At 45.3% G+C, this 26,788-nt stretch overlaps 1 protein-coding gene across 2 annotated transcripts; it reads right to left on the bottom strand.

The window, feature by feature from the left end:
- Positions 1 to 655: 655 nt before the first annotated feature.
- Positions 656 to 18,708, bottom strand: LOC125395594 (mas-related G protein-coupled receptor member A). Of its 2 annotated transcripts, none has more exons than XM_048427038.3 (2): positions 18,611 to 18,708; positions 656 to 3,005 (listed from the first exon to the last, which is right to left on the bottom strand). In XM_048427038.3, exons 1-2 carry the CDS (start codon positions 18,619 to 18,621, stop codon positions 2,003 to 2,005), a joined length of 1,014 nt encoding a protein of 337 aa, XP_048282995.3. In that variant the 5' UTR covers positions 18,622 to 18,708; the 3' UTR covers positions 656 to 2,002. The 2 variants fall into 2 exon arrangements, with proteins under 2 accessions (XP_048282995.3, XP_048282996.3); XM_048427039.3 differs by having other exon boundaries at positions 656 to 3,002; positions 18,611 to 18,705.
- Between the last annotated feature and the right edge of the window lie 8,080 nt (positions 18,709 to 26,788).

Genomic DNA, 26,788 nt, shown 5'->3' with positions numbered 1-26,788 from the left:
CTGAAGCCCATCTGCTCTGTTCTGTCACACGCATAGCAGGGAGTTACAGAGCTCAACCTGGATGTCCAGGCAGTGGAAGGCTGGGGACATAACTCGGCGGTAGAGTTCTCACTTCACTACAGTGCCAAAGAAAAAGCAGTCTCTAGCCTGCAGATCCAAAGATCTTCAGGTGTCTTCTTCTCAACTCTGAAGCCATGACAACATTTAGAGTTAAGGGTTACTCAGGGAACGAAATGCTAAATTTACTCTGAGGTCAGAGCTCTTTCCTTTATTCTCAGGAGAGACTACAGTGGGCAAGGGGGTACATTCTGCTTGTTACCCCTATTTCCTAAATTCCCCCATTCTATTTTTATCTGTCTCTTTAAATCTACAGCCTGTGAACCAGCAGGGGTGGGATATCCTTGGGAGGACAAAGAATGCTGTGTTTTGGCTAGTGCAGCCCTGTCTGAGTTGACATTATTTTGGAGCTGGCTCTGGCTGCTTTTGTATGTCTGTGCCAGCTGTCTGTCAGGGCTACTGCAGACATTGCTCAGAGTCACGGTACTCCAGCTTATGCAGCAAAGGTCCGGGATAGTAAAGATTGTGTGTGTGTGTGTGTGTGTGTGTGTGTGTGTGTGTGTGTGTGCGCGCCCTGATAATCATTCCTTTGAGAATCTTAAGGTTGATTATTATTTTTATTAACAATGCCACAATGAATTCCTCTCTGTCCCATTTTATTGTTTATTTTCCCACCCTGCCACGAAACTTTTATGTGGTGGTTAAAATTGTAGAATCATCAGTTTAGATTTCAAGCATCCCAGGAAATCTCCAATTTACCTACTTCAGTTGCATAGTTCCAAATGAGGTATTCTCCTCTTGACATATCTGCATTTTATTCTGAATAGATCCAGAGACAGTTGCATCTGCATCTCTGTGTAAGGAGACCTCTTCTATACTGCTGGGAGCAGGGACTGAGACTAGGCACACAATCACATCTATTTTTATGGCCAACAGAGTCATAGTAATACTGATGCCGGACTCGTACCATCTCCACATTCAGAAAGAACATGTCACAGCAGCCTCTCCAAATCCCGGCAGTTGTCAGTCACATAAAGGTGAATCTGCTCATTTTGATTATAGGCATGGAGGAGAGGATACATTTCTGGGTTTTTCTTAATCACTATGGTTCTTATATTCAGGTCGTGATTACAGTAAGATCAAATTCTACAACCTTGTTCAGAAAACAGGCCCCAGATTCCTTAGGGAATAAGATCAATCAGGTCAACGATATTTCCTAACTCTGATACCTGCTTGTGTTTCCGTGGATGGACACGAGCTCTAAGGTGGTCATGGGGCCAGCTTGAGGACATAGCCTAACCATTCTTCCTAATCTAGAACTCATAGCATACACATCGCAGTTATTTTGACATCTGTGACTGCTGGGGTCAGCTGACTGGAGCCCCAGGATTCTTCTGCTGCATCATAGGGCTGTGGGAGTGTGCGAGGCAATGCAGCGTCTGAACCTTGGCGTCTGTCTCTGTAAACTGTGCTGCTGTCTCACGACGGAGGGCTACTATCAGCACCATGAGATGACGATCGCACAGGTGTAAAACACTGTTGCCGTTGCTGAAGGTGTTGTCTCGTGAGGGTGCTTCCCAGGAAACCATGGGGCTCTTTCATCTTTACTGTCAGGTACAGAACAATCGCAAACAAGAGAGTCGTGGTTTTGGTCAGGGGCTATTTCCATGGCAACAAAAGTTGCAAAGAAACAGCAAAAAAGCTTCAGAGGACGTTAGCTTGAGAATTTTATTTATGTCAAGGAGGATGAAGACACGATACTTCCAGATAAATACTTTTACTCAGGACAGGTAGAAAAAACTAAGTCAACAGTGATCTGTTGAAGACACTGGTGAGCCACCGAGGCGTGTCAGGTCACAGGGCTGAGAGGAGAGCAGCCAGCTGTCAAGTGCACAGAGCGGTGATCCCTCCGAAGTCACCTCTTAGGTCCAGGAAGTGCTCTTCCTCAAGGCTCCACTCTGCTGTTTGACATCTCCGTGGTGTCCTGAGGGATGCTGCTTCCGTTTTCACCCGTCTCAGGGGCGTCCTGGAGAGCCCTCTGGAGAACCATCTTGAGGGTCTGATGCTTCAGCTGATGCCTGAAGGAGCCCACGAAGAAGTAAATGACAGGGTTGGCACAGCTGTTAATGGCAGTCAGAACAAGTGCTGCCAGATAGAGGCCATACCCTAATACACCGTAATTCTTAATCCAGATGAACAGGAACCAGTGGATGCCAAAGGGTAAGCCGCAGAGGAGAAAAACCAGCACGGTGAGCATGATGGTCGCATACAGTCTGGTGAGCTTTATCCGACCAGCACCACAGAACAACCTGGCCAGCAGGGCCAGGCTGGACAGAAAGAGGACCACAAACAATAATATCAGGCACGCGGCAGTGAAGAAGTTAGATGCCAGACACCGGTTGTTATTTTCGAATTTGTCCTCTAAGAAGCCACAAAAATACCGGTTCAGAATGCTGATCAATATGGACAGGGTCCAGATCGCAGCACACGCGACAGTTGATGTGTGTTTCGGGCGGCGGCAGCGATACCAGATTGGGCACAGGACAGACAGGCAGCGCTCGGTGCTGATGGCACTGAGCATGCTCAGGCCTGCTATGTAGGGAACCATCATGACCGTTTTAAAGGCTGGGAGGAAGATAATGTTGGGATAGGAGAACTTGAGAAGAAGCAGCGTGGAGTCTATGATGTGACAGAGGAGGAATAGGAAGTCAGCCACCGCCAGGTTTAGGATGTAGACGGAGAAGGCGTTCCTGCGCAAGCGGAAGCCCAGGAACCAGAACACAATGGCGTTTCCTGTCAGTCCAACCAGTCCTGAGATGACGATCATCAAGTTTGGGACCAGGGTCCTGCTGTTGAAACTCCCAGGCTCGGTTTTGTCCAGTGGATTTGTTGTGACCACCATCCCCGAGACTGAGGTGTTTAACCTCAGAACCCCTGCCACGGTGCTGCTGGGAACACAGAGAAGACGTGAGCCTGCTGTATGTATACACCTTTTATTAAAGACGTATTTTTATCAGCACATATTAAGTATAAGATGATGAGTTTTATTATGAGATTTCCAGACATGTTTATAATGTACTTTTTTAATGATCACTAATTAATTGCCAGGCCTATTTAGCATCTTATGTTTCAGGGGAGGTGGTACAGGTTGGCAGAGGTCAGGCAACTTACTAAAACCCCAAAGCCCTGGAACCTGCCCCTCCCTTTAGAATTATCACCACAGTGCATTAATTATATGTAGATGGGATTCAAGCCAGAAATGTTCAAATTAGTTTCAAGATGGCAATGAATATTGTAGATTAAGAAATCACAAGGCTTAAATGAAATACAGAAGGAGCGAGGAAAAGAAGCCAACAACATGGAACGAAGTAGTCATCTAGAGGAAAAAATCAGAACCTGGAAGCTTGCTTTGCTTGCTTTCTCCCCCCTTACAAAAGCAGTCATGATTTCAGGAATTCACAGAGGCAGGAGGATGCATTGTTCTTCAGGGATGCACAGACATCCAGTACCGAATGCACCCCATTCTTGATGCCCTGCCTAAGAGACACTGGCTGCCTTGGTCCCTATTTCCATTTAAGGAGTTTAAAAATTTGCACAGCTAGTTTTAGGGTCTGATGCATTTTCTTTTTCATGAAACCAGGAAATCCATAGCAACAAGTTATTTATACTTAGTTTGTTGACTAACCTACTTGGGTGTGTAGAATCCTCATTTAACACGGGGGAGGGGGAGAAGAGAACTAAGACTTAATCAGACAAAGAAATATTCCTCTGATCATACCATGCAAAGCATTTTATTACTTATCCCTGATCAAATGCAGTGCTGCTTAAGGCTTTCTCTCCTCACATCACTATACCCTCACACCATGATGCCCTACATCACTGCACACCCCACCATGGTGATCTACATCACTGCACACCCCACCATGATGCCCTACATCACTGCACACCCCACCATGATGCTCTACATCACTACACCCCACCATGATGCTCTACATCACTACACCCCACCATGATACCCTACATCACTGCACACCCCACCATGATGATCTACATCACTGCACACCCCACCATGATGATCTACATCACTACACACCCCACCATGATGATCTGCATCACTACACACCCCACCATGATGCCCTACATCACTACACACCCCACCATGATGATCTACATCACTGCACACCCCACCATGATGATCTACATCACTACACACCCCACCATGATGATCTGCATCACTACACACCCCACCATGATGCCCTACATCACTACACACCCCACCATGATGATCTGCATCACTGCACACCCCACCATGATGATCTACATCACTACACACCCCACCATGATGATTTGCATCTCTACACACCCCACCATGATGCCCTACATCACTGCACACCCCACCATGATGCTCTACATCACTACACCCCACCATGATGCCCTACATCACTACACACCCAACCATGATGATCTACATCACTGCACACCCCACCATGATGCCCTACATCACTACACACCCCACCATGATGATCTGCATCTCTACACACCCCACCATGATGATCTGCATCACTACACGCCACCATGATGATCTGCATCTCTACACACCCCACCATGATGCCCTACATCACTATACACCCCACCATGATGATCTACATCACTGCACACCCCACCATGATGCCCTACATCACTGCACACCCCACCATGATGATTTACATCACTGTACACCCCACCATGATGATCTGTATCTCTACCCCACCATAAAAGATGTGTAGTTTCACTAGAAGAAGAGTCAAGTTATAATCTGTGATCAGTGAGTGCACGGTTGTTAAGGAAAGTAGCACCATTGAAAAGAAGTCAAGCACTGCACTGGGACAATAGTGTTTATTATGATATTATGATTTATTATGATATTAGTGATATTATGATAATATGTTTATTATGATAAAACACCATCGCCAAAAGTAACTGGGGATGAAAGGATTTGCTTCAAGTTTACAACTCTCATATCATGCTTTATCACTGATCACTGAGGGAACTCAGGGCAGAAACTCAAAGCAGGCACGTGGAGACAGGAACTGAAGTACAAGCCATGGAGACCACTGTCAACTAGTTTGCGACTCAAGGATTTTTCAACCCACAGGGGGTGGGACCCTTCTACATCAATCATTAATCAAGAAAATGCCTACAGATTTGCCTACTGGCCAATCTGATGGAGGCAGACAAGTTGAAAAAAACCAAACCAAACCAAACCAAACCAAACCAAACCAAACCAAACCAAACAAACAGAAAATTACTGTGGCCAATAAATACAAAGTTTCCTGAGGGCATTTCAAGATTCTATTCACCGGCCAGACTCACTTCTTTGCATTGTAAGTTCAAGGATGCAAACTAGTACACTAATTTGAAAGACTTTCCTGTGAGCGAATGAGCCCCGAGGGCATCCTGCCGTCAGTGGAAGCACTTTCCCAGCCTCATTTGCCAAGGTTCTCAGAGGCTGTTGAAGTCAAGGCCCTTGGGCGCCTAGCTACTGCTTGAGCTGGTGTTCATGTGGTGCCTCCAGGATAAAAAGGTTCCTGGATCATAGAATGTTCTACTGTGATTCCTGAGGAGAACTAGGAAGTCTGGAGCAGAGTCGTATTCTCTACAGGGAACCCCCGAGAGTGTGATGTGTGAACGGTTAAGGTAAAGCCAAAGGTGCAATGGAATTCCAGGATGCTGGAGATGTCATGGATACAGAATTCTGGCTCAGACACTGAGGGAAACCAGCTTCAGAGGGAGGCTGAGTGGGTTACAAATGGTGAGACTCTAGGAGCTCAGCTGCCCAAGCCTCTTGGCACTTGTGTAGTGTTGCGGTATACCCTAGATGTTGGCCATGCAGCCTCCACTGTGTACTACCTGCTGTGTTTTTTTTTCTGAGATCTGATTCTTTTTCTCTGTTCCTCCATTTATTGCTGCTAGTATGGAAATAATTACCCTGTTTCACAGTTTTATAGAATGGTATAAAACTGTGTATATATATATATATATATATATATATATATATATATATATATATTACCATTTCCCCATCCCTTCATATCTGCTCTCTGTCTTTGCAACCTTCCCCAGCAAAATAAAATAAAATTTGAAAGATAAACAAAAACCAACAATAACAACAAAACCAAGCAAACTAAAACCTCAGCATGGAAGCTGTAGTGAGACACAGTGAGTCACACAAAATACCCTTTAGTCTGTACATCTTTACTTGCAAGTGTTCATTGCAATGAGTTATGGGTCTGGTTCGAGGGCTCTGGCTTCGGCTCCACCATTTATACTAAGCCTCACCGGGACTCCTCTTGGATTTCCTGTCCTTGCCCCATGTCATGGAGATCCTGCTGCTTTAGATCTGCAGGTCCAGCCACTTCAGTACTCTAGCAGGTTCATAGATGGGGTGGACCAAATCATAGCCTTGGTTCTGGGCTGGGATGATAGCTGGATTGGGCAGCCTGCCGGTTTTCCCTCATCATCAGCACCAGGGCAAGCTCTCCAGCACTGCCCCAACTAGCTCACCCACTGCAGTAGGCATCAAGGAGCAGGGCCATTTCTCCTGCTCTTATGCCCTTGGGGCTGGCTCCACCACTCCCACAACGCCAGCTCTACTGTTTGGCCCAGGCAAGGGCTAGGGCTTGCTCTCCCTCTCTTGCTGTAGTTAGTGAGGGGCAGGGCCAGCTCTCCCTCTCTCTTGACTCCATGGTCATCTCTTCCACCTGCTGCAAGTAGCAAGGGGTGGGTGTGGGAGGGTGCCACAGGAAAACGGAGGAGGGGTCAACTTTCCTGCTCTCACACTCTCAGGGCTGGCTCACCTAAGCCTCTGCCAACAGGGTTATTTCTACTGTGTTGCCTGGGATGTGGCACAGGGCCAGCTCTCCTGAGTGCTGCAGCCAGTGAGGGGCAGGACCAGCTCCCCCATTCTCATGCTCTTTATATATCTCATAGATGTTCACAGCTGAAAGTTTGTCTTGCATCTCAGAGGAGCCTGAATTTATAATGTTGGAACTGCTAAGGCTTTGGGACTTTTGCAGTTGGATTGGGTGGACGACTGGATTTTTCATTATGAAAGAGACACAAGGTGGAATATTGTGGTTTTAAGTGATGTTTTGGGGTGCCAGGCTGGGAAGGGGTGGACTTGGTTATCGTTAATCTTGGCGGTAAACTTGAGTAGGTTAGGAAACACCTAGGAACTTCATGAAGCATAGCCCTCAATATGGGTGCGAGGTCACCTCCAGACATGAGCTCATGAGAACTGACACAATAAATACATTAAACCATTGATGAACTCAATATGAAGATTGTGCTGGTGGGAGGTAGGGCCTAGTTGGATAAAATAGGTCAGTGCCAGTGTGTTCCTTGGGGTCACAGTTTTCTCTGGCGTCCTCTCTCTATGTCCCTCTTTTTGCTTCCCACACACCAAAGTTTGAATCTTCTCTGCCATAAGCTTTCACCACTGTGATCTGGTTCTGCTCACAGCGGGCCCAGAAACAAAGGGACTGAATCCTCTGAAATCATGAGCCAAAATACGTAAATCTTCCACTACATTATGTCAGGTACTAGCCACAGCAAGGAAAAGTAGTGGACGTGGCCATTATCAGTGATTTTGTCTTTTTACTTTTGCATTAGGCTTAAAATTGTTATCATCCAGGCAAATGCAAACCTGACCCCATCCCTTGGGGACCTGGGAGAGACAGAGTGACCACCCTTACATGCATGGCAAGCAGTATCTTGACTCTGTATGCAGGTGCAAAGGTCCCTTTAAGAGACGAGCTCTGCCCACTCCTGCTCCCTTTCTGCAGTTTCTCTGAGGAGGCCCATCTCTGTCACCCTCCCTCCCTCTCTGTCTCTCTCCCCTCCCTTCCCCAATAAACTTTCTTCCTGTGTAAACTGTGTGTGATGGTGTGTTTGTCCCCTACCATGGGATCTATGGTCCCCTCTCGCCCTGCACATCATTACAAAAACCACTGAATACAAACATTTTAGTTATAGAATATTTTTAGTGTGATAAAAGTACTTGATGAAAGCAGTTCGAAAAAGGAAGGTTTATTTGAGTTTATCGTTTGAGAGGACCCATCATGGCAGGGAAGGACCATGAGGGGACTCATCACGGGTGTCTTAAATCAGAAAGTAGAGAAAGATTCAAACTATGGGGTGATGTCACCATATTCGGGGTGACTCTTCCCTCCTTAGTTAAACTACTCTGGAAATATCTCCACAGACACGGCCAGAGATGCATCTCCTAGGCTTCTGTAGATACAGCCAAGCCGCCAATGAAGAGCAACACACTGCAGCAACCTGCATTATTTCAATAGTTGGGTTTATAGTCTGTCATTAATAAGTCTTATGTTATTAATAATGGCCCATGTTTTTCCAGTTTAAAGGACTTCCCTTTCAAACTTCCTGTAAAGTCAGTCAAGAGGTTATGGACTTTGTTTATCCAGGGAAGTTTGCTGTTTCTACAGCCCTTCTAGGTGACAGACATGCTTTCTATGGTGTTCTTGCTCCGCAGTTATTCTTTAACTACAGTAATTTAAGTATTTTATTCTGTGTTCTGATCTGTAGGGTTTCTGCCAAGCAGTCCACAGATGGTTTCATTGGGATTTCTTCATCTGTAATACATTAAAAGAGTATTGATGCTCTGTGAAGTTTTTCTTTGATTGCTAATGGGCACACTTTGGTAATCCTCTCTTTGTGTTGGAATTCACGGGAGACCTCTATACTTTCTTTACATTGCTATCTCTTATTTTACTTGACTAGGGGAGGTATTTTTTCCTTCAAGACTTGGTTTCTCTGTAACTTTTAAGCCTGTCCTGGAACCAGCTCTTGTAGACCAGGCTGGCTCAGAACTCACAGAGATCCGCCTGCCTCTGCTTCCTGAGTGCTAGGATTAAAGGTATGTGCCACCACCACCTGGCTGATCAGGGGAGTTTTTAATCTATTATTTCTTTAAATTTGCTTTCTGGCTTCTTTTTTTGAGGCTGACTCACTGTGTAGTCCAGATTGGCCTTGAGCTCATAATCTTTCTGTCCCAGCCTCCCATATTGTGATTATATTATGTGTCATGACACTTGGTCTTCTTTTTAAACATTTTATGTTTGTTTTTGATTCTGTGTATGTTGTGTGTCTGTGTGGGGTATATGCTTATGAGTGCAGTTACCTGCTGAGGTCAGGTGATGGTGCTGACCCACCTGACCCTGGAGTTATAGCCATTTTTCAACTGTCTGCCTTTAGTGCTAGAAATTGAACTTGGGTCCTCTGCAAGAACAGGATGCATTCTCAGCAGCTGAGCCCTCTTGTGTGTTGTACTCCTGTATTCAGTAGGTATCTTGATGATAATTCTCAATTCTCTACACCCTAGTAAAGATTGCATAAATTTTCAGACGTTTTGGGTAGTATGGGTATTTTGGTATGTGCCCTAATGCTGAGCTGCATCCAGTCCTTAGCATGAACATTTAAACAATACTGATTTTTCTTTTCCAGGCTGCCTTTCTAATTTTTAAACGTCACTTCCAATTTATTTAATCAGATCTTCCATTTTAAAGACCTTCCACCCGTGGTTGAATACGTTCCTATGCGTTCCTGGTGGATATGGCAGAGGACTGATCTTGTCTTTTCTACACAGCGTGGCTTGTAGCAATACTACTGATTTGCTGATATAGGGTTGGATTTTGTGCTTTGCCGAGTTTGTTTATGAGTTCTAGTGACTCTAGGTAGGACTGTTAAAGCTGTTGGTATATGACCTTGTCACCTGCAAAACTCAGGATTTGGCTTTCTCCTTCTAACCAGTATTCTTTTTTTTTTTTTTTTAACAAAATCTTTTTTCTTGTCCAAATTCACCAGCAAGGACTTTCAGTACCATGTTGAGTAAAAACGGTGAAAGCAAGCATCCTTGACTTTTTCTATTTTATACGAGACCTCAGAGAGAAGGCTTCTAAGTTTCCCCGTGTCGTTAGCTGGGGCTTATTATTGTGTTGAGACATGCACCTTCTGCACTTATCTGTTCAGTGTTTCATTTTTTTTTGTTTTGAAAAGAATGAATTTTAGTTGAGATGGAGGAAGGACAGAGGTGAAAGCAAGGAAAGAGATATCTTGATCGAGGGAACCATTATGGGGTTAGCAAGAAACCTGGCGCTAGAGAAATTCCCAGGAATCTATAAAGATGACCAGCTAAGACCCTAAGCAGTAGAGGAGAGGGTACCTGAACTGGCCTTGTCCTGTAGTCAGACTGACCTTAAAAATCACATTGAACCATACTCCTGCAACTGATGGAAACAGAGGCGGAGACCTACATTGGAACTGAGCTCCTAAAAGTCCAGTTGAAGGGTGGGAGGAGTGAGAATATGAGCAAAGAGGTCAAGATCATGATGTGGACACCCTCTGAAACAGTCTACCTGAGCTAATGGGAACTCACCAACTCCAGCGAGACTGGGAAGACACAAGCATAGGACCAAACTAGTTCCTCTGAATGTGGTTGACAGTTGGTGGATGGGGCAGACTCAGGGGCCACTGGCAGTGGCACCAGGATTTATCCCTACTGCTTGTATTGGCTTTTGGGGAACCTATTCTCTTTAGATGGATACCTTGCTCAGCCTAGATATAGTAGGGAGGGTATTGGACCTTTTCCAAGCAATGTGCCTTAACCTCTCTGAGGAGTGAATGGGGATGGGGTGGTGGTGGGGTAAGTGGAGGAAATGAGGTGAAGGGAGGGAGTGGGAACTTGGATTGGTATGTATAATGAAAACAGATAGTTTGTTTTCTTTTAAAAAATAAACTAAAAAAAATTAAGAGATAAGCTCCATATATGAGAGATAAAATAGAAATTCCACTTCTGAATCTATTTGGATGACTACTTGGGTGTTTGTGTGTATGTGACAATGTGAGTGTAGCTGTGTGTGTGCGCGCACACACTCGCATGTGTGCATGTAGGTGGAGTAGAGATTGAGGTCTATTTTCTCAATTGCTTAATAGTATTAGTTTTTAAGACAGAGCATCTCACTGAACCTAGAGCTCACTAATTTGGTCAGACTAATTGGCCAGAAATCCCCAAGGACCCTCCTGTTCTGCTTTCTTGGTGCTAGCATTACCGGAATGCGCCCCACCTGGCTTTTATGGGCAATGCCCGGTATTTAAGTCCAGGGCCTCCTGCTTATTTAGAAAGCACTTTACCAACTGAACAATCTTCCCAGAACCTCTCTTCCTTTATTTTGTTCTTTAGGAGAGGTCATGATCTCTTATTTTTTTGATGCTGGGAACTGAAGCTGAGGCTTGTGAATGCTAAATGCACACGCTACCCTCAGGCCTCCTTGAAACCTTTAGCCCGTTGGCGAAGCGCACCATCCGCGTAGTCAAGGAATGGTCTGCAGATTTAGCGTTCATATTCTGACCTTGTGCACCCAGAGATTCTAAGCAGCTTGCTCCTTTGCTCTGAGCTCCCAAACTTGAGGTTTGTGGCTATTTAGCTGTTGGGGTGTTGTCACTGTTTGACCACTAGAGGGTGTTCCAAGCCCAAGTTTGTACAGATTCACAGTTTACATTATTCTTCGAAAGGAACTAGAGGAGCGTCTAAATGGGGACTTTTGTTTACAGCACTCTCAGAGGCAGGCACCTCATCTGGTCTCCAACAGGTGCCCAGGCACTGTAGCGGCCGTTCTAGCACCGTGTCCTCGCAGAGTAACTAGCTCTCACGCAATGGTTCGACGTCTACTTTATTCTTCCTTCCTTAGTCAATTAGTCTCTATTTTGTACGACCTGGGATTGGGAGAGGGCGTAGTGGGCATCGTGGTAAGAAACACTGAGATCCCTAAGCCCACAGAGACCAACGTAGCACTTGGGAGGAACAAGATCTTTCTGTTGCAGGCTTCCTTTATGCTGTGGTAAATTCCTGCTTAAAAACAGCGTACTCAGATACAGGTGCGACAGGCCAGGATAGAACTCTACCTACTGGGACCGCTTCACGATGGTTACTCTCCTGGGAACAGAACTCTGTATGGCTCAGGTCAGCACCAGGTTTTATGCCTCCCAACACTCTAAGGATTCTACTACGTCTTATCTCCAGTGGCTGGAATTTTAATCAGCGATCTGCTATCTGAGGTTGGGAGATAGCCAGGCCCTCTAGTCTCTGTCGAGTCTCCTCAACTCTCATGAAGACGCTGTGCCGAATGAATAGGTGTTCCGGAACACGGGCAGATGGGGGAAGATGGTGAATCAGAGATACCCACTCCTGCATTCCACTGACTAAGCGTGTGGCTGCCAGGAGAAGCAGGTTGTTCGGAGACGCAGGAAGGACAACACTACTCAGTAGTCCAAGACGAAGACGCACCTGGAAATACTGAACTTTAGAGTTATGGAAGAAAGAATAGACCCTAACACAGGACGGTAAACGAGAGAGTACGGAAGTGGGACCGGAGTAGGGCTGCAGTCAAAGAAGAAAAGCTTACAGCTGCAATGAAGATCAGGGCGGGGCCAGTGAACCGCACTAAGGGACAATGCACTGAGCCAATAAAGCGAACTGGTTCTCCGAAAAGCTAAACAGTATTAATAAACAGTGACAAAGAGAAGACCCAAATAAAATTAGAGATTGAAAATGGGGCTTTAAGACAGAGGATTACTAGGGTATATTTTAAAAAGTTATTGTCTAATAAATTAGAAAGATCTAGAGAAACTGATACATTTCCAGGCAAGTATGACTCATTACAGCACAAATTCAATATTAAAGATGTAGTTGTTTTCTTATATGTAATAAGAAATATACTGAAGAAGAAATCCGGGGAATAAAAAGGTCCGTGGTTGTGGTGGTTTTAGTAGGAATGGCCCCCATAGATGCACGTGTGTGAGTGTTTGGCCTATAGGAAGTGTGTCACTGTGGGGACAGGCTTTGAGGTCTCAGACGCTTTAGCCCAGGCTCAGTGGCACACAGGGCTTGTCCTGCTACCTGTGGATCCAGATGTAGAACTCTCAGCTGCTGCTCTGGCACCACGTCTGCCTGTATGCCACCATGCTTTCCACCATAATGATAATGGGCTAAACCTCTGAAACTGTACACCAGCCCTGATTGCTTTCCTTTATAAGAGTTACTGTGGTCACGGTGCCTCTTCACAGCAACAGAAGCCTTAACTGAGACAATGACCTGAGAAATTCTTGGAACAGTGGAAATAGTAAGGCTCAGAAGAAATAAGTCGAAGAAGACAGTTAAATGTCTGGAAGGACTGAAGCTGGTTGTGGTGGTGCACTTGGGAGGCAGAGGCAGGTTGCTGTGGAATAATCCTTCTGTACACTATGGGAATGTAAGTCGTCATGATAGATTTAATAAACAAGCTGACTGACTAATAGCTGAACAGAATAAAGTTAGGTGGGAAAGTCAAACTGAAAATGATGGGATGACGAAGGGCAAAGTTAGAGGAGTCACCAGCCAGATGGAGAGCGATTCAGACACACAAAATGGGATAGAGGTAAAAGCCACGAGAAGATCAATAGAAATAGTTTAGTTAAGCTAGTTAGTAATAAGCCTGAGCTATTGGGTGAGAATTTATAATTTGTTTTAAATCTCCAAGTCAATTATTTGGGAAGCAGCTGCTGGTTATTTGAGAACAAGCAGTTGGAACAGGAAAACCCCACTTACAGCAGGTGATCGCTCTGAGTTTGAGGCCAGACAGGTCTACAAAGTGTGTTCCAGGACAGCCAGGGATATACTCAAAAAGCCAAAAACAAAACAAACAAACAAACAAAAACAAAAAACCCAACCAAACCAACCAACCAAACAAAAACCAACCCCCCCCCAAAGATTTGGAAAGACTTTCGTCTGTTTATTGTCCATACTAATAATGTGAAAATGGCTGTGTCCAGGCCCCACACCTTTCCTGGGCAGCATGGTAGAGCCAACCCCATCAGTGGAGGTAAGGGCGAGCCAACCCCAAAGTGATGTCCATGGGCAGGAGAGAGATGCCCTCGTCCCCATCCCCTCCCATAAATGCCTGAGGCTGGTGGGACAGCTGACCCTGCATCTATATGAGTGGGAGAGCTGCCCCTACCCTCCATCAGCTGCACAAGTTGGGAGGGCAGATCCTGCTGTTCTCCTAGGCAACTCAATAGAATGAATCCTGTTGGCAGAGGTGAGCCAGCTCCGACGCTGTGAACACTGGAGAACTGTCCCTGCCGTTCATCAGCGGCAGCACTCGGGAGAGTGGCCCCTGCACCCATGCCTGGGCAACATAGTAGAGCTGGCCCTGAAGGTGAGGTGTGAGGTAAGAGAACCAAATCTGAGGACGTGAAAGCAGGATAACTGGCCCTGACCCTTGCTCATCTCGGCAAGGGGTGAACCAGCCAGGGCAATTCAAGAGACCTCACCCTGGTAGTGAGGACAAAGAAGAACTGGCGGACTGACCAACCCTGCAACTAGGCAGGCCGAGAACCAGGGTTATGAGTTGGCCCACCACAACATGTGCCCGATCTGTGATCTGCCAGAGCACGTGAAGGGATTGGTCCTACAGACCCAAAGCTGCAGGATCCCCACGACACAGGGCAGCCGAGAGGAGCTCCAGTGAGGGCCCAGCATCGGTAGCATAGCAGATGCGAAAGATACAAAGGAAAAATAAAAAGGGAAATGGCTATGTCACTCCAAGTCACCCATAAAATTCCAGTTATATCCTCACACAAATAGAAAAAGACCCCAAATTCATACAGAAGCAAAAAAGACCATAAATGATGACGGAGCTCCTGAGCAAGCGCAATACTAGAAGCATCACAGCCTCAGAGCATCACAGCCTCAGATTTCAAATGATGTACTAACCTGTACAATAAAATAGAGTGGTACCGGAGCAAGGCACAGGTCATGGAGACCAGTGTAGTAGACTAGAGAGAGAAAACCCACACAGCTGCCTCCGTCTGCTCCCCAACCACGGTAAGAGAGCCCCTGCAGGGAGTAACGCTGTTACACAGGAAACCGCAGGCAGAAGTCAGAAACTACCCCATCTCTCATGCTGTACAAAGTCAGTTCAGATGATCACCCCGACAAAAGGCAGTAAGCAGTGACAGACACTGGGGAGGATGTGGCGGAAAGGGGTCCCTTGGCTCCCAGAGGGAATGTGAGTGATGGCGGCCAGTAAGGACATCAGGAGAGATTTTAAAAGACGAGAGCTAAAACTGCCACAGGCGCTGTCCATGTAGACTGCTTTTGGGCATCTAGCCCAAGCAATCAGAGTTAACAATAGAGATAATTATATATCTGTGTTTATCATGATTTCATTTACAATAGTCAAGCTATGGAACCAATCTACGTGTACATGAAAGGATGGATGGATAAAGAAAACATATCCCCCATACACACATGTGCATACACACACACACACACACACACACACACACACACACACACGTTTTATTCAGCTACAGAGAAAACAATCGGGCTGGGATATGGCTCAGTGGGTCAAGGGCTTAGGTTCAGATCTCATGCATGGTTCTGAGTGCCTGTAATCTCAGAGCTGGGAGGTGAAGGCAAACAAACCCCCGGGGACTTGCTGGTGAGCCAGTCTGGCTAATCTGTGACTTTCATATTCTCTGTGAGACACTGTCTCAAAATGTGAGGCTGAGGCTGGGAAGATGGTTCAGGAGATAATGCCCTTGCCATGCAAACACGAGGACTGGAGTTCAGATCTCCAGAGCCCACTTCAAAACTGGGTAGGTGTGGTAGCCACCTATAATCCAAGCACTTAGGAGGCAGAAATGGTACGATGACCGTTTTATGTCAACTTGACACAATCTAGCGTTATCTGAAAGGGAGGGACCTTAAAAATGCCTCCATGAGATCCAGTTGTAGGGCATTTTCTTAATTAATGGTGGATGGTGGAGTGTCCAGCCCATTATAGTAGTGCCATCCCTGACCTGGTGGGCCTGGGTGCCCTAAGAAAGCAGGCTGAGCAGGCTGTAGCAAGCAGTCCAGTAAGCAGCACTGCTGCATGGCTTCTGCGTCTGTTCCCGCCTCCAGGTTCCTTCTCTGCTTGAGTTTCTGCCCTTCTTGAGTTCATGCCCTCACTGCTTTTGAGGATGAGCTGTTCTATGGAACTGTGAGTGGAATGAACCCTCTCCTCCCCAAGTTGCTTTTGGTCATGGTGTTTCAGCACAGCAATTGTGGCCCTGACTAAGACACAGGGGAGCCCCAGAGCAAGCTTGAAATCCAGGCTGGAGTTAGCTTACTCTGGGTTTAGTGAAAGACCCCAACCCAATAAACAAAGTGTAAGGTGATCAGTTAAGACATTTTGTTTCTACTTCTGATGTACACACCTGTATGTGATGTGTGTCTGTGGTGTGTGTCTGTATGTGTATCAGTGTGTGTGTGGTGTTGGTGTGGTGTGTCTGTATATGGGTGTGTGCAGTGTGTATCTGTGTCTGTGTGTCTGTGTGTATGACGTGTGTCTATGTGAGTGGTATGTGTGTGTCTCTCTGTGTGGTGTGTGTCTGTATGTATATGTGTGAGTGGTGTGTGTGTCTTTGTGTGTGGTGTGTGTCTGTGTGTGCCTGTATGAGTGGTATGTGTCTGTGTGTGTGGTGTGTGCATGTGTGAGTGGTGTGTGTGTGTCTGTGTATGTGTGGTGTGTGTATGTGTGAGTGGTATGTGTGTGTCTGTGTATGTGTAGTATGTGTATGTGTGGTGTGTGTATGTGTGAGTGGTGTGCGTGTGTGTCTGTGTATGTGTGGTGTGTGTATGTGTGAGTGGTGTGTGTGTGTCTGTGTATGTGTGGTGTGTATGTGTGAGTGGTGTGTGTGTGTCTGTGTATGTGTGGTGTGTATGTGTGAGTGGTGTGTGTGTGTCTGTGTATGTGTGGTGTGTGTATGTGTGAGTGGTGTGTGTGGTGTGTGTGATGTGTGAGTGGTATGTGTGTGTCTGTGTATGTGTGGTGTGTGTATGTGTGAGTGGTATGTGTGTGTCTGTGTATGTGTGGTGTGTGTATGTGTGAGTGGTGTGTGTGATGTGTGAGTGGTGTGTGTGTGTCTGTGTGGTGTGTATCTGTGTATATGTGTGAGTGGTGTGTGTGTGTCTGTGTATGTGTGGTGTGTGTGTATGTCTGTATATGGGTCTGTGTAGTGTGTGTCTATGTGTATCTGTATATGGGTGTGTGTGGTGTGCATCTGTGTGTGTATGTGTGAGTGGTGTGTGCATGTTGTATGTGTGTGTAGTATGTGTGTATCTGTATGTGTTGTGTGTTTGTGTGTCTGTGTGTTTGCTGTGTGTTTATCTCTGTGTGTATGGGTGTGTGGTGTGTGTGTCTGTATGTGGTGTGTGTGATGTGTGTGTATGTGTGTGGTATGTGTGGTGTGTGTGGTGTGTATGTGTGTTTGTGTGTGTGGTGTATATGTGTGTGTGTGGTGTATGTATCTGTGTGTGGTATGTATGGAGCATGTGGTGTGTGTGTGTGTGATATGTGTCTGTGTCTGCGTGTGTATATGTGTGTGATCTGTATGTGTATGTGTGTCTGTGTCTGTATACATGATGTGTGCGTGCAGTGAATTGGTGCAGATTGAGGAAAATGGAGGGAACAGGGGAGCTTAAGGAACAGCACAGAAAGCAGAATGGGGACTGTCTGGGGGGTGGTGGAGAACAGGAGATGAAGGGAACGGAGGGCGATAGAAGCATGAATGCCTCCAGGTACTGTTTGCATGGGATGCCATAACAGACACATTAGCTTGCATGAGTAATATACGGCGAGGAAGAGAGCTGTGCAAATGGGGTCTAAATGGGGGCGATGATTGCTTATTTAGCTGCGGTGTTGCTCCCAGACCTTAATTAACTTCTTGCCTTCATATCCTTGAACTTCACTGACAGTTTTCAGGAGGACTGGGCTGGTCTGGGTTTTCTGTCATTTCTCTCTTTGTTTAATATCTGCTGTTGTAGCATTGTGTCTTTGGAGGACTCATAATTTCTTGAGATTTATAAAGCTATGTCTTTTTTTCTAATGTTGAGCATTTGTGCAGATGGCCATTTATCACTTCTCATGGTGTACTTTGGCGGGGACCCCTCCCCCCGGTGTCTCATCTGTGATGCTGAATGGGCAGTTGTTGCTGGCCCCCAAGCTGTGGGAGTGCGCTTTCAGTTTCTCAGATGGCTGGGCAGTTCCCTTTGCTCTGAATGTGGGTGGGGCAGCTGACTGGGCTCTGCTCTTTGGTAAGACCACCGGCTGGCATCTGCAACGAGGCTGAGCAAGAGGAGAGTTGCCTCAGGTCTGCTGGAGCTCTGAGTGTGTTATCTGGCCACAAGGTTCTGTGATTTGAGCTCATCTGTTGAGCAGGTTAGCAGCAAAAGTTTTAGTGGCAAGGAGATCAGGATGGAACCTAATGAATATTAATTAGCAGCTTCTAACCCTCACTGTCCAGCCTGCCAGCACCAAACTCACCAAAAGGGAGTTGCAGGTTTCACATCTTTTCCTGCCATGGTCCTCATGGCTACTTAAATATTCTGCCCCTGTATGGAGTTATGTGGCTATATACACAGAAAAGATATAGCAATAGATCTGGAAATAAGTTATAGGTAGAATCTTACCTTTCCCCCATTCTTCTGGCTGGATGTGGCAAGCTGGCTTATGTAGAGGGGAAGATACAGTCACCGAAAGATACTTCTCTGCTCTGGAGAAGTGCATTTACAAACTGGAAGGAAGTCTAAAGTTTATCAATACACCAGACAGCTCTGTGGTTTCCTGCTCAGAGTCCGATTGACAAATGGGAGTGTAGGGTCTGTTATGTCATGTTCCTCCTGAGACGTTTCTCAATCTCTGGTTTTGTTACGCTTTTATCTCTCAGCTTGTACTCATCACAATCCCACTGTGTCCTTCTTTGTGATTGTTGCTCTGGGGCTTCCCAAAGCCAAGCCAGGTGAGCCGTGCTGGCGGGTGTGCTGTAAGGACGGCCAAGCCTCTCTAGCTGCCCGACAGCGTCTCCTTTTCTCAGCTAAAGCAGTGATGTCAGCGCACTGCCAGTGTCTTGCAAATGGCACAGAAATGTATCAAACAAAAGGCGAATGTCTTACAAAATGTTGTTCTTTGGGAGCAATTGCTTGTTAAAGTGTTTATTCCTAAATGTTTTATTAGTTGAGATTATAGTTTTGATTAACAAACATTCATTTTTACTTTTTGGAATCTGTCCTGCTAGTTACTGTATAATCCAACTCCCTCCACGAGGTGTGAAAATATTACATATTATATTACATATTGAGGGGTGACCAAGATTCTTTCTTTCTTTCTTTAAGATGGGATCTCATGTATTCCAAGATGGTCTTCAATTTGCTATATACCTGAGAATGACCTTGGACTTCTGATTTTCTTATCTTTTTCTTCCAACATGGGGATTATGGGCAGTGCCACCACAGCTAATTTTATGTGGTGCTGGTGATCAACCAGGGATTTGTGCATGCTAAGGAAGTGCTTTCCAGAGAGACCCATGGCCCATCCCCAGCCCCGGAGTGAGAGATTTGAACAGATAGTCTGTGTCTGGTTAGTAAGCAACCATGAAGGGAACAAGGGCTCCAAGAACGTGTGCAAAGTTGTGACTATAACAACATGTTGTGAAATCCGAGTGTAGCAAGCATGGGTGTGATGGTCAGCCTGATATGCTGGCAAGGGACCGGATTGAATCTGGAGCAGAGGATCTAGGGAGAACAGCTTAATGGAGGAGGGGAGGTTTGAATATAGAGAAGTGAGGATTGACCATCTAGGTGGATACGGCAGTGACTGTAAGTGAGGGCAGGCTGTGCTCACAGAATCTGTAAACCAGACAGGCCGGAAGATTCTATAGTAAACACGGATACACTCACTAGTGATACTAAGAATGTAATATTTTTCTTATTTTCTACAGATTTCTTTTTCAAAAAGACCACATAGCTAAGTAATAGCCAAACTGTACATCATCTTTCTCTCTGTGATAGTTCAGATGTTGAAATCGGTGTGCCTCATTCATGGTGTGTGCTACAGTATGTTAGAACAACAAGCTTTATCAAAAAAGCAAGATACTATAAAACACACTGGAAATGAATTTTACTATGCCTTACAGCATCTAATAACCAAGTTGTTAATGACTCCTTCACAGCCATTAAGACACCTTCAACATTCAAATACAAGACCATTCAGCATGTAATTTTATGTGATTTGACTTAAAGATGAACCGTCCACCCCTTTCATTTTGGGATTACTTATCAGGTCTCTGCAGGTAGGAGATAGTTTAGGAAAAGCTGTGTAACTGACAGAATCACAAACACCTAAGTTTTGCAATCAGCTAAGTGATGATATAACATCATGACTTCCTGCCTGGGCCTGGCTTACAGCACTGCATAACATTTCTTCCCAGCTGGCGGTGTCTAACAGCCAAGCTTTTCTATAGCAGTTAGACACACGCTGGCTAGTTCTTGTTAACTTGACACAAAACCTAGACTTATCTGGGAAGAGGGACTCTCAACTGAGCACGGGCCTTCATCAGAATGTGAATGGGGAATTCTCTTAATAAACAATGATAACATGTGAAGTCCTAGTCCGCAGTGGGTGGTACCAATCCTGGGTGGGCCTGGGTTGTATAAGAGAACAAACTGAGCAGGCCGCGCAGAACAAGCCAGTAAGGAGTGTCCCTCAAGGTCTTCGCTACAGTTCCTGGCGCCAGGTTCCTGCCTTGGTTTCCCCTGTAATGGACTAGAAACTGTAAGCCAAATAAATCTTTGCCTCCCCACGTTTGTTTTGGTCAGTGTTTCATCACAGCAGCAGACAGGCAAACCAGGACAGAATCATACAGGATTTGGAGTCAGCAGAGCTCTGGACTGGGGAGAGCTTTGAATCTGGAGCCAAGGAACCTGAATTTGCAGCATTGAACCATGTTATAAGAGTCATCAAATTAGGGGGTGGGCAGAGGTGTGTATGTGCGTGTGTTGAATATATAGGCTATATGGATTTTTTATATATGATGTACTTGAATATCTTTATGATACCCGTTAATCTGTCGAATGAGTATATACCAATTAAAAAGCCATCAATATATTTTGTTGGGAAATGTGATGGTATAATTTCATAACTATTTTAGAAAGACTTTATTTTTATTTTTACTTGTGCGCACGTGTGTGTGCTTGTGTCTGTGTCTGTGCACATGTGTTCAGGTACTTGTGGAGGCCAGAACAGGACACTGGGTCCCCCAAAGCTGGAGTTATAGGCAGTTATGAGCTGCCTGATGTGGGTGCTAAGAACTAAATTCTTTGGACAGGCTCCAAGCATTCTTCACTACAGAACCATTTTCCAGATCCTCATAGCTATTAAAAAATTATGTTCTGAATATTCACAGTCTATTTGTTAACCTCCCCACAGACTAACATGTAGACCACTGGCCACAGAGATTCTGTGTTGTTTGAGCATCTCACAGTGGTCCCTTCAGTGTGCATGGGTTCTTTTGGGGGTGAACAACCACGAGAACCAATTAGTCCTGAACTTTTGACACTAATTTTTTTTTAGCAGTATAATTAACACAACTGTGGAAGGGTTGGTTACTTTGAAATTCATTCCTCAAGAGGACTGACCGTGCTGACCGAACAAAAGTCACAGGACAATTGGTATGAAGTCTTAAAATGTCTGTGGTTTTCAACCATGTAATAAATCTCTGAACTGTGAATAGTGGCTTCCAGGATATGTTTTATTTTGAAATAAACACTGAGATTACAATGTTAAATTGAGATTAGCCTTAAATATTTCTAGAATTTACATTGTTCTGGGTGAAAACTAAATAAATACCAATTATCAAGGCTGCAGGAACAGTCTCTCCAGGCCTTTGAAAAGCTTCCTGGGCATTCATGCTGCAGGCAGGGAGGCCATCCTTAACACTGTATTCTGAAGACATGGTGATAAAATGAGATCCCGAACTCATTCGCTCAGAACCAAGCTGTCTACCTGCAGCAGCGCCCAATCACAGCAGAGACTGTTGCCCTGAAAACAGAGTCTGAGAGAAAAATAAGGAATTATAGTTTCTAACTACATACAACAACTACAAACAGAACTTTTGGGGTTTGGTAAGGGAATTTTTATTGAGTTGAATGGAAAAAGTGCCGAATAAGGAACAATTTAGAAAGCCTAACGTAAGGTCCTTCTTCTTTTTGAATAGAGCAACCTAAACTTTCTACTTTTAGACTAATGCTTTCTCAAGGAGAATCTTGGGAAGCCAGAATAAAATAAACCCAAGTTGAGGAATCTTGAGGCATTTTACACGAGGCTGAAAGAACAGCAGATACTTGTCACGTGTGGCAGGGCAGTGCCCACTTCAGAGCTAGGCCTAGGTTCTTTGTCATTGCCCTGCTCTACAGCCTGGCATCTCCCGAATTCCCCGAGGAAGACTTCCTCCACGTTCATCACCTCAGGAATGTCCTGCAGAGCGCTTTGGGGAACAGGCTGAGGATCTGTTGGTTCAGATTCTGTTTTTAGTGCCAGTAAAATTAGCTATGGTGACTGTACAGTGGTCATCAGGGCAGGAAAAAACATACAATGAGCTTACAGAGGGATGAGCTATAGTAAGTTTGAACTGTAACTTAGAGCCTTGGATACCATTTTGTGAGCTACAGGAATATGAGGACCAGAGACGTTATGGTCACATGGATCCTCGCCAGTTGGACGCTTTGGAACACACAGTCAGACCTGGATCTACAGAAAGCCTCAAGTAAGAATAGTAGCTATGTGCTGACGCCGAAATAAAGAGCTTCAAGACTTGTACAAGACTTCACCAGCCAACGTTCCAGCGGGAGTCAGGGAAGGTACACCCACCCCTAGTTGAAGAACTGCAGGCAGTCAATGATGCTAGGTTATGGGGGTAGGTTTCCCACAGGGACAAGACCCCTGACACAATGCGCATGTTCAAGTGGTCAGCCTTATACCTAAATACCTATGAGGAACACTTAATGGGCTCAGTAGGTCATTTGTGTAAAAAATACAGTAAAAAGTGTGTGTTTGAGGGCTTGATGACAGGGTTCATCCATGATTGTCACCTGGGAAGCAGACAGGCATGGTGCTGGAGCAGTAACTGAGAGCTTTATAGTCCTGATCTGTAGGGAGGGAGAGACAGACAGATAGACAGACAGACACAGAGACTGAGAAAGCCATACATAGATAGAGACAGACAGACACACAACACACAGAGAGATACACACATAGACAGAGACACAGACACACACACACACACAGAGGCAGTCAGACAGAGACAGAGACAAAGACACACACACACACACACACACACACAGAACTTGGATGAGGGCTTTTGAAATGACAAAATCTCACAAGTATCTTCTAATCCTTCCCAGATAGTTCCACTCCCTATTGACTAAGCATTAAAATATATGAGTCTATAGTGGCCATTCTTATTCAAACCATCACATGCAGAAGAAGATGACATGAATTAATGAGGGGGAATGTGTGTGTGTGTGACACAGAATGAGCTGGAGTAGTGGAGGGAGGTATTTAATACTGAAAATACAGTGTACACATATATGAAATTCTGACCCTTGCCCCTGCAAAGAAATTAAGTAGTTAATACCAAACAAACTCACAGCACTCAAGTAGAAAGCCAGAATAGTTACTTTACAAGATGTTTAGCAATAGGATGAGAGGCAGAGCAGGGCACACCAGCTGAAGTGTGTCTAGTGCCATGGCTCTAGTGCTGGGTGGAGGGAGAACTGGTAATGGTGCTGAGGATGGGTGTGGAAATGATAGAATGCAGATGTGATAGAAGTTGAACAGTTTCTCTAGGAAGTTTATGCTTTGAAATCACAAGGTTAAGAAGTCAGCCCTGGCCAAGATCGGAGTACAGATGGAAAAGGCATTTTTGAATATTCAGAAGCCCTGCAGCCAGAGCACAGCTTTCACTCCCATTAGCCCACCCCAGGTAATGATGCTCAGCAAGCCCAGGTCAGGGGCTCCATTTCTGCTGACTCAGTGACTACTTGGAATCCCTTTTAATTGTAATTAGTCGAGTGCTATTACTGTTGCTCCCATCTTACGTATAGGAAAGTAGAGAGGCAGGACAGTTCAGAAGTTGTTCCTGGTCTCACCTCAAAAGTGGTATAGTCTGGATCCAACCTGTGAGTCTGCATCAGGATTCTTTTCCTTCATAATTGCCGGAGCCAGTCTGCCAGGGTGGTGTCCACCACGCACGGCACAGCGGAAGAAGATGATGAGATCTTTAGACTCAACAATTTAGAAATTGCAGTTCCTGTATATTAAAACATAGCAGGTCAATTTGGAACCCATCAGGAACATCAGTGCAGGAAATAGGAACAAATTGGTTGGGTGCAGGCAACAGAGGCAGACTCCGGAGCTCAGGATGCAGTCCTGCCTCTGAAAAGGCCTTCGTCAGTCCGGACTGCCCAGGTCTCAACAGGACAGGAGGATCTGGATGAAAGGAGGAGAGAACCTCCGCATATCGGGACTGAAGGCAGCATACATCGTGTGCGCTCCAGTTTCTGCCACCCTGGTGAGCTAGAGGAAGATGCCGAGGAAAAACCACAGCTTCTGCTATTGTTCCGCAGGGAGCCCCCCCCCCCCCCCCAGGTAGTTTTATGAGAAACTTTCTTGTTACTATGACCATGTACCTGACAAAAAGTAACTGGTGGGTGGAAGGATTTTTTTCTTTTGGCTCACAGTTTGAGAGAGTAGGGCCAATCACGGCACAGAGCTTGTGACTGGGATTCCTCCTCACACCTTTCGGGATCAGGAAGCAGGAAGAGGGAAGTGCTAGCGTTCAGCTGCCTTTCTCATGCCTCCCCCTTTATTTAGTCCAGGACTCCAACCTATGGGACGGCACCATCCACATTCAGGGTGGATTTCCCCTCCTCCATTAAACCTTTCTAGAAATGCCCTCAAAGGTACGCCGTAGGCGAGTCTCACAGGGGATTCTAAATCCGTCAGATTGATAGTAGAGATTAACCTGTCCCTGCACTGGACAGAGGCTGCAGTTTGACGACGACGACGATGATGACAATGATGATGTCCATATTTACTGTACTAGTACCAGGCTTCCTAAGGATATCGTCATAGGGCGTGGAGGAATATGCTTATTTTGTTTTAGCTTTGAGACAGTGTTTCTCTGTGTAGTCCTGGCTATTCTGGAACTCACTCTGTAGATCAGGCTGGCCTTGAACTTACAGAGATTCACCTGCTTCTGCCTCCTGAGTGCTGGGTTTAAAGATGTATGCCACTACTGTGTGGATATACATATATATGTATATGATGTATACACACAGATACACACACACACACACCTATGAAGTGTATGTATTTTTGCATTATATGATAAATAGTTTCTAGATGGTCACAAGGCAAGAGGCAGCTGAGCTGGAGATGAAGCCTAGGGCTGCTCAGAGCTCTCTTTCCCTCTTGTCCCAATGTTCCCCAGGCTAAGGGGCCCCAGAGAGTTCTATTTCAGACAGGCCTCACTATGTAGCCCTGACTTGTCTGAACTCTCTTTGTAGATGAGGCTGGCCTCAATCTCACAGAGATCTGCCTGCCTTTGTTTTACAAATGCTGGCATGAAGGGTGTGCATTGCCATGCCCAGTCCCCAGAACTGTTCTATTTGGACGACAATCAATTCAAATTATTAATCATTTTCCATCCTTAAAACACTGGGCCTTTTCAACCCCAAATTTGTGTTGTAAATGAAAAACAAACAGAAAATCTGGCAATGCTGGCTTCATATCCCCTATAACTGGTCAAATGGAACTGAGTAGCTTTGGCTGCTCAGGCCAGGTCACATAGAGTTCAGCATGGTCCCTCTTGCCATCTTTCTTACTAAGGGCCTCGGTTACTTGTCATTTATCTGTGTGTTTTCTTTCACTGCTGTTGTACTCAAAGGGGAAACTCTAATCCTGGAAGCTGGCAATTGAACTCCCTCTTCTTTGATCACACTTGCTTCATTTCTGTGGCCTCTGTAAGCCTGTGGGCGTGGCCCACGCCGTTTGCATTTGCATTTCCATTTGCAAAGTAAGCTTTTTGGACGAGGGCCTGCCTACTTCTGGTTTCCAGAGCTCTCCAGATCCTGTGCTTCAGAAAAAAGAGACTTGTGCTTTGACGATGTGTAATTGTTCCACAGATGAGTTTTGAGGGATTGCTCACCTGGGTCCTTTCACTCTTGACTTTTGATTTAGACAGTCCCTTAGAAGCAAAGTGTCTTTTGTAGGTTCATCCTTCATCTTTGATTTTGGGCAAAACTAGCAGTTTCGGACATTGTACCAGCTCCAGTTGCTAGGGAGACAGTCTGCCTGGGTACCAGGTTGTAGCAATATGCATTTAATTTTCCTTTTATTCTCCTTTCTTTCCTTCATTTTTCTCTTTTCCTATTTTGAGCAAAGAGATTATAATCAACAGTTCTTTTCACAAAGATCAGTTTTAGTCATTAATAGAGTTTAGGTTGTCCCGACTCTTAAGTTATTTATTTATTTATTTATTTATTTATTTATTTATTTATGTCCTTTGAGTTTCTCTGTATAGTCCTGGGTGTCCTGGCAGTAACTCTTTAGACCAGGTTGGCCTTGAACTCTGCCTTTGCCTCCTGAGTGCTGGGATTAAAGACATGTACCACCACTGGTTATTTTAAAAGACCATGTCTCATCTTAAAGACAACAGTTGAATGTGTCCGGACTTCCTGTAGCCAGAATTTCTGGAGAGGTCTCATTTGTCAGTCTCCACTATCTTCCTGCTGTCCTTTCTCACTGTATCC

This window comes from Myodes glareolus, chromosome 24 (assembly GCF_982192425.1).
Source record: "Myodes glareolus chromosome 24, mMyoGla1.1, whole genome shotgun sequence".
Classification (NCBI taxonomy): Eukaryota; Metazoa; Chordata; class Mammalia; order Rodentia; family Cricetidae; genus Myodes; species Myodes glareolus.
The sequence above is the reverse complement of the archived record's forward strand: the minus strand, read 5'-3'. Positions and strand labels throughout refer to the sequence as shown.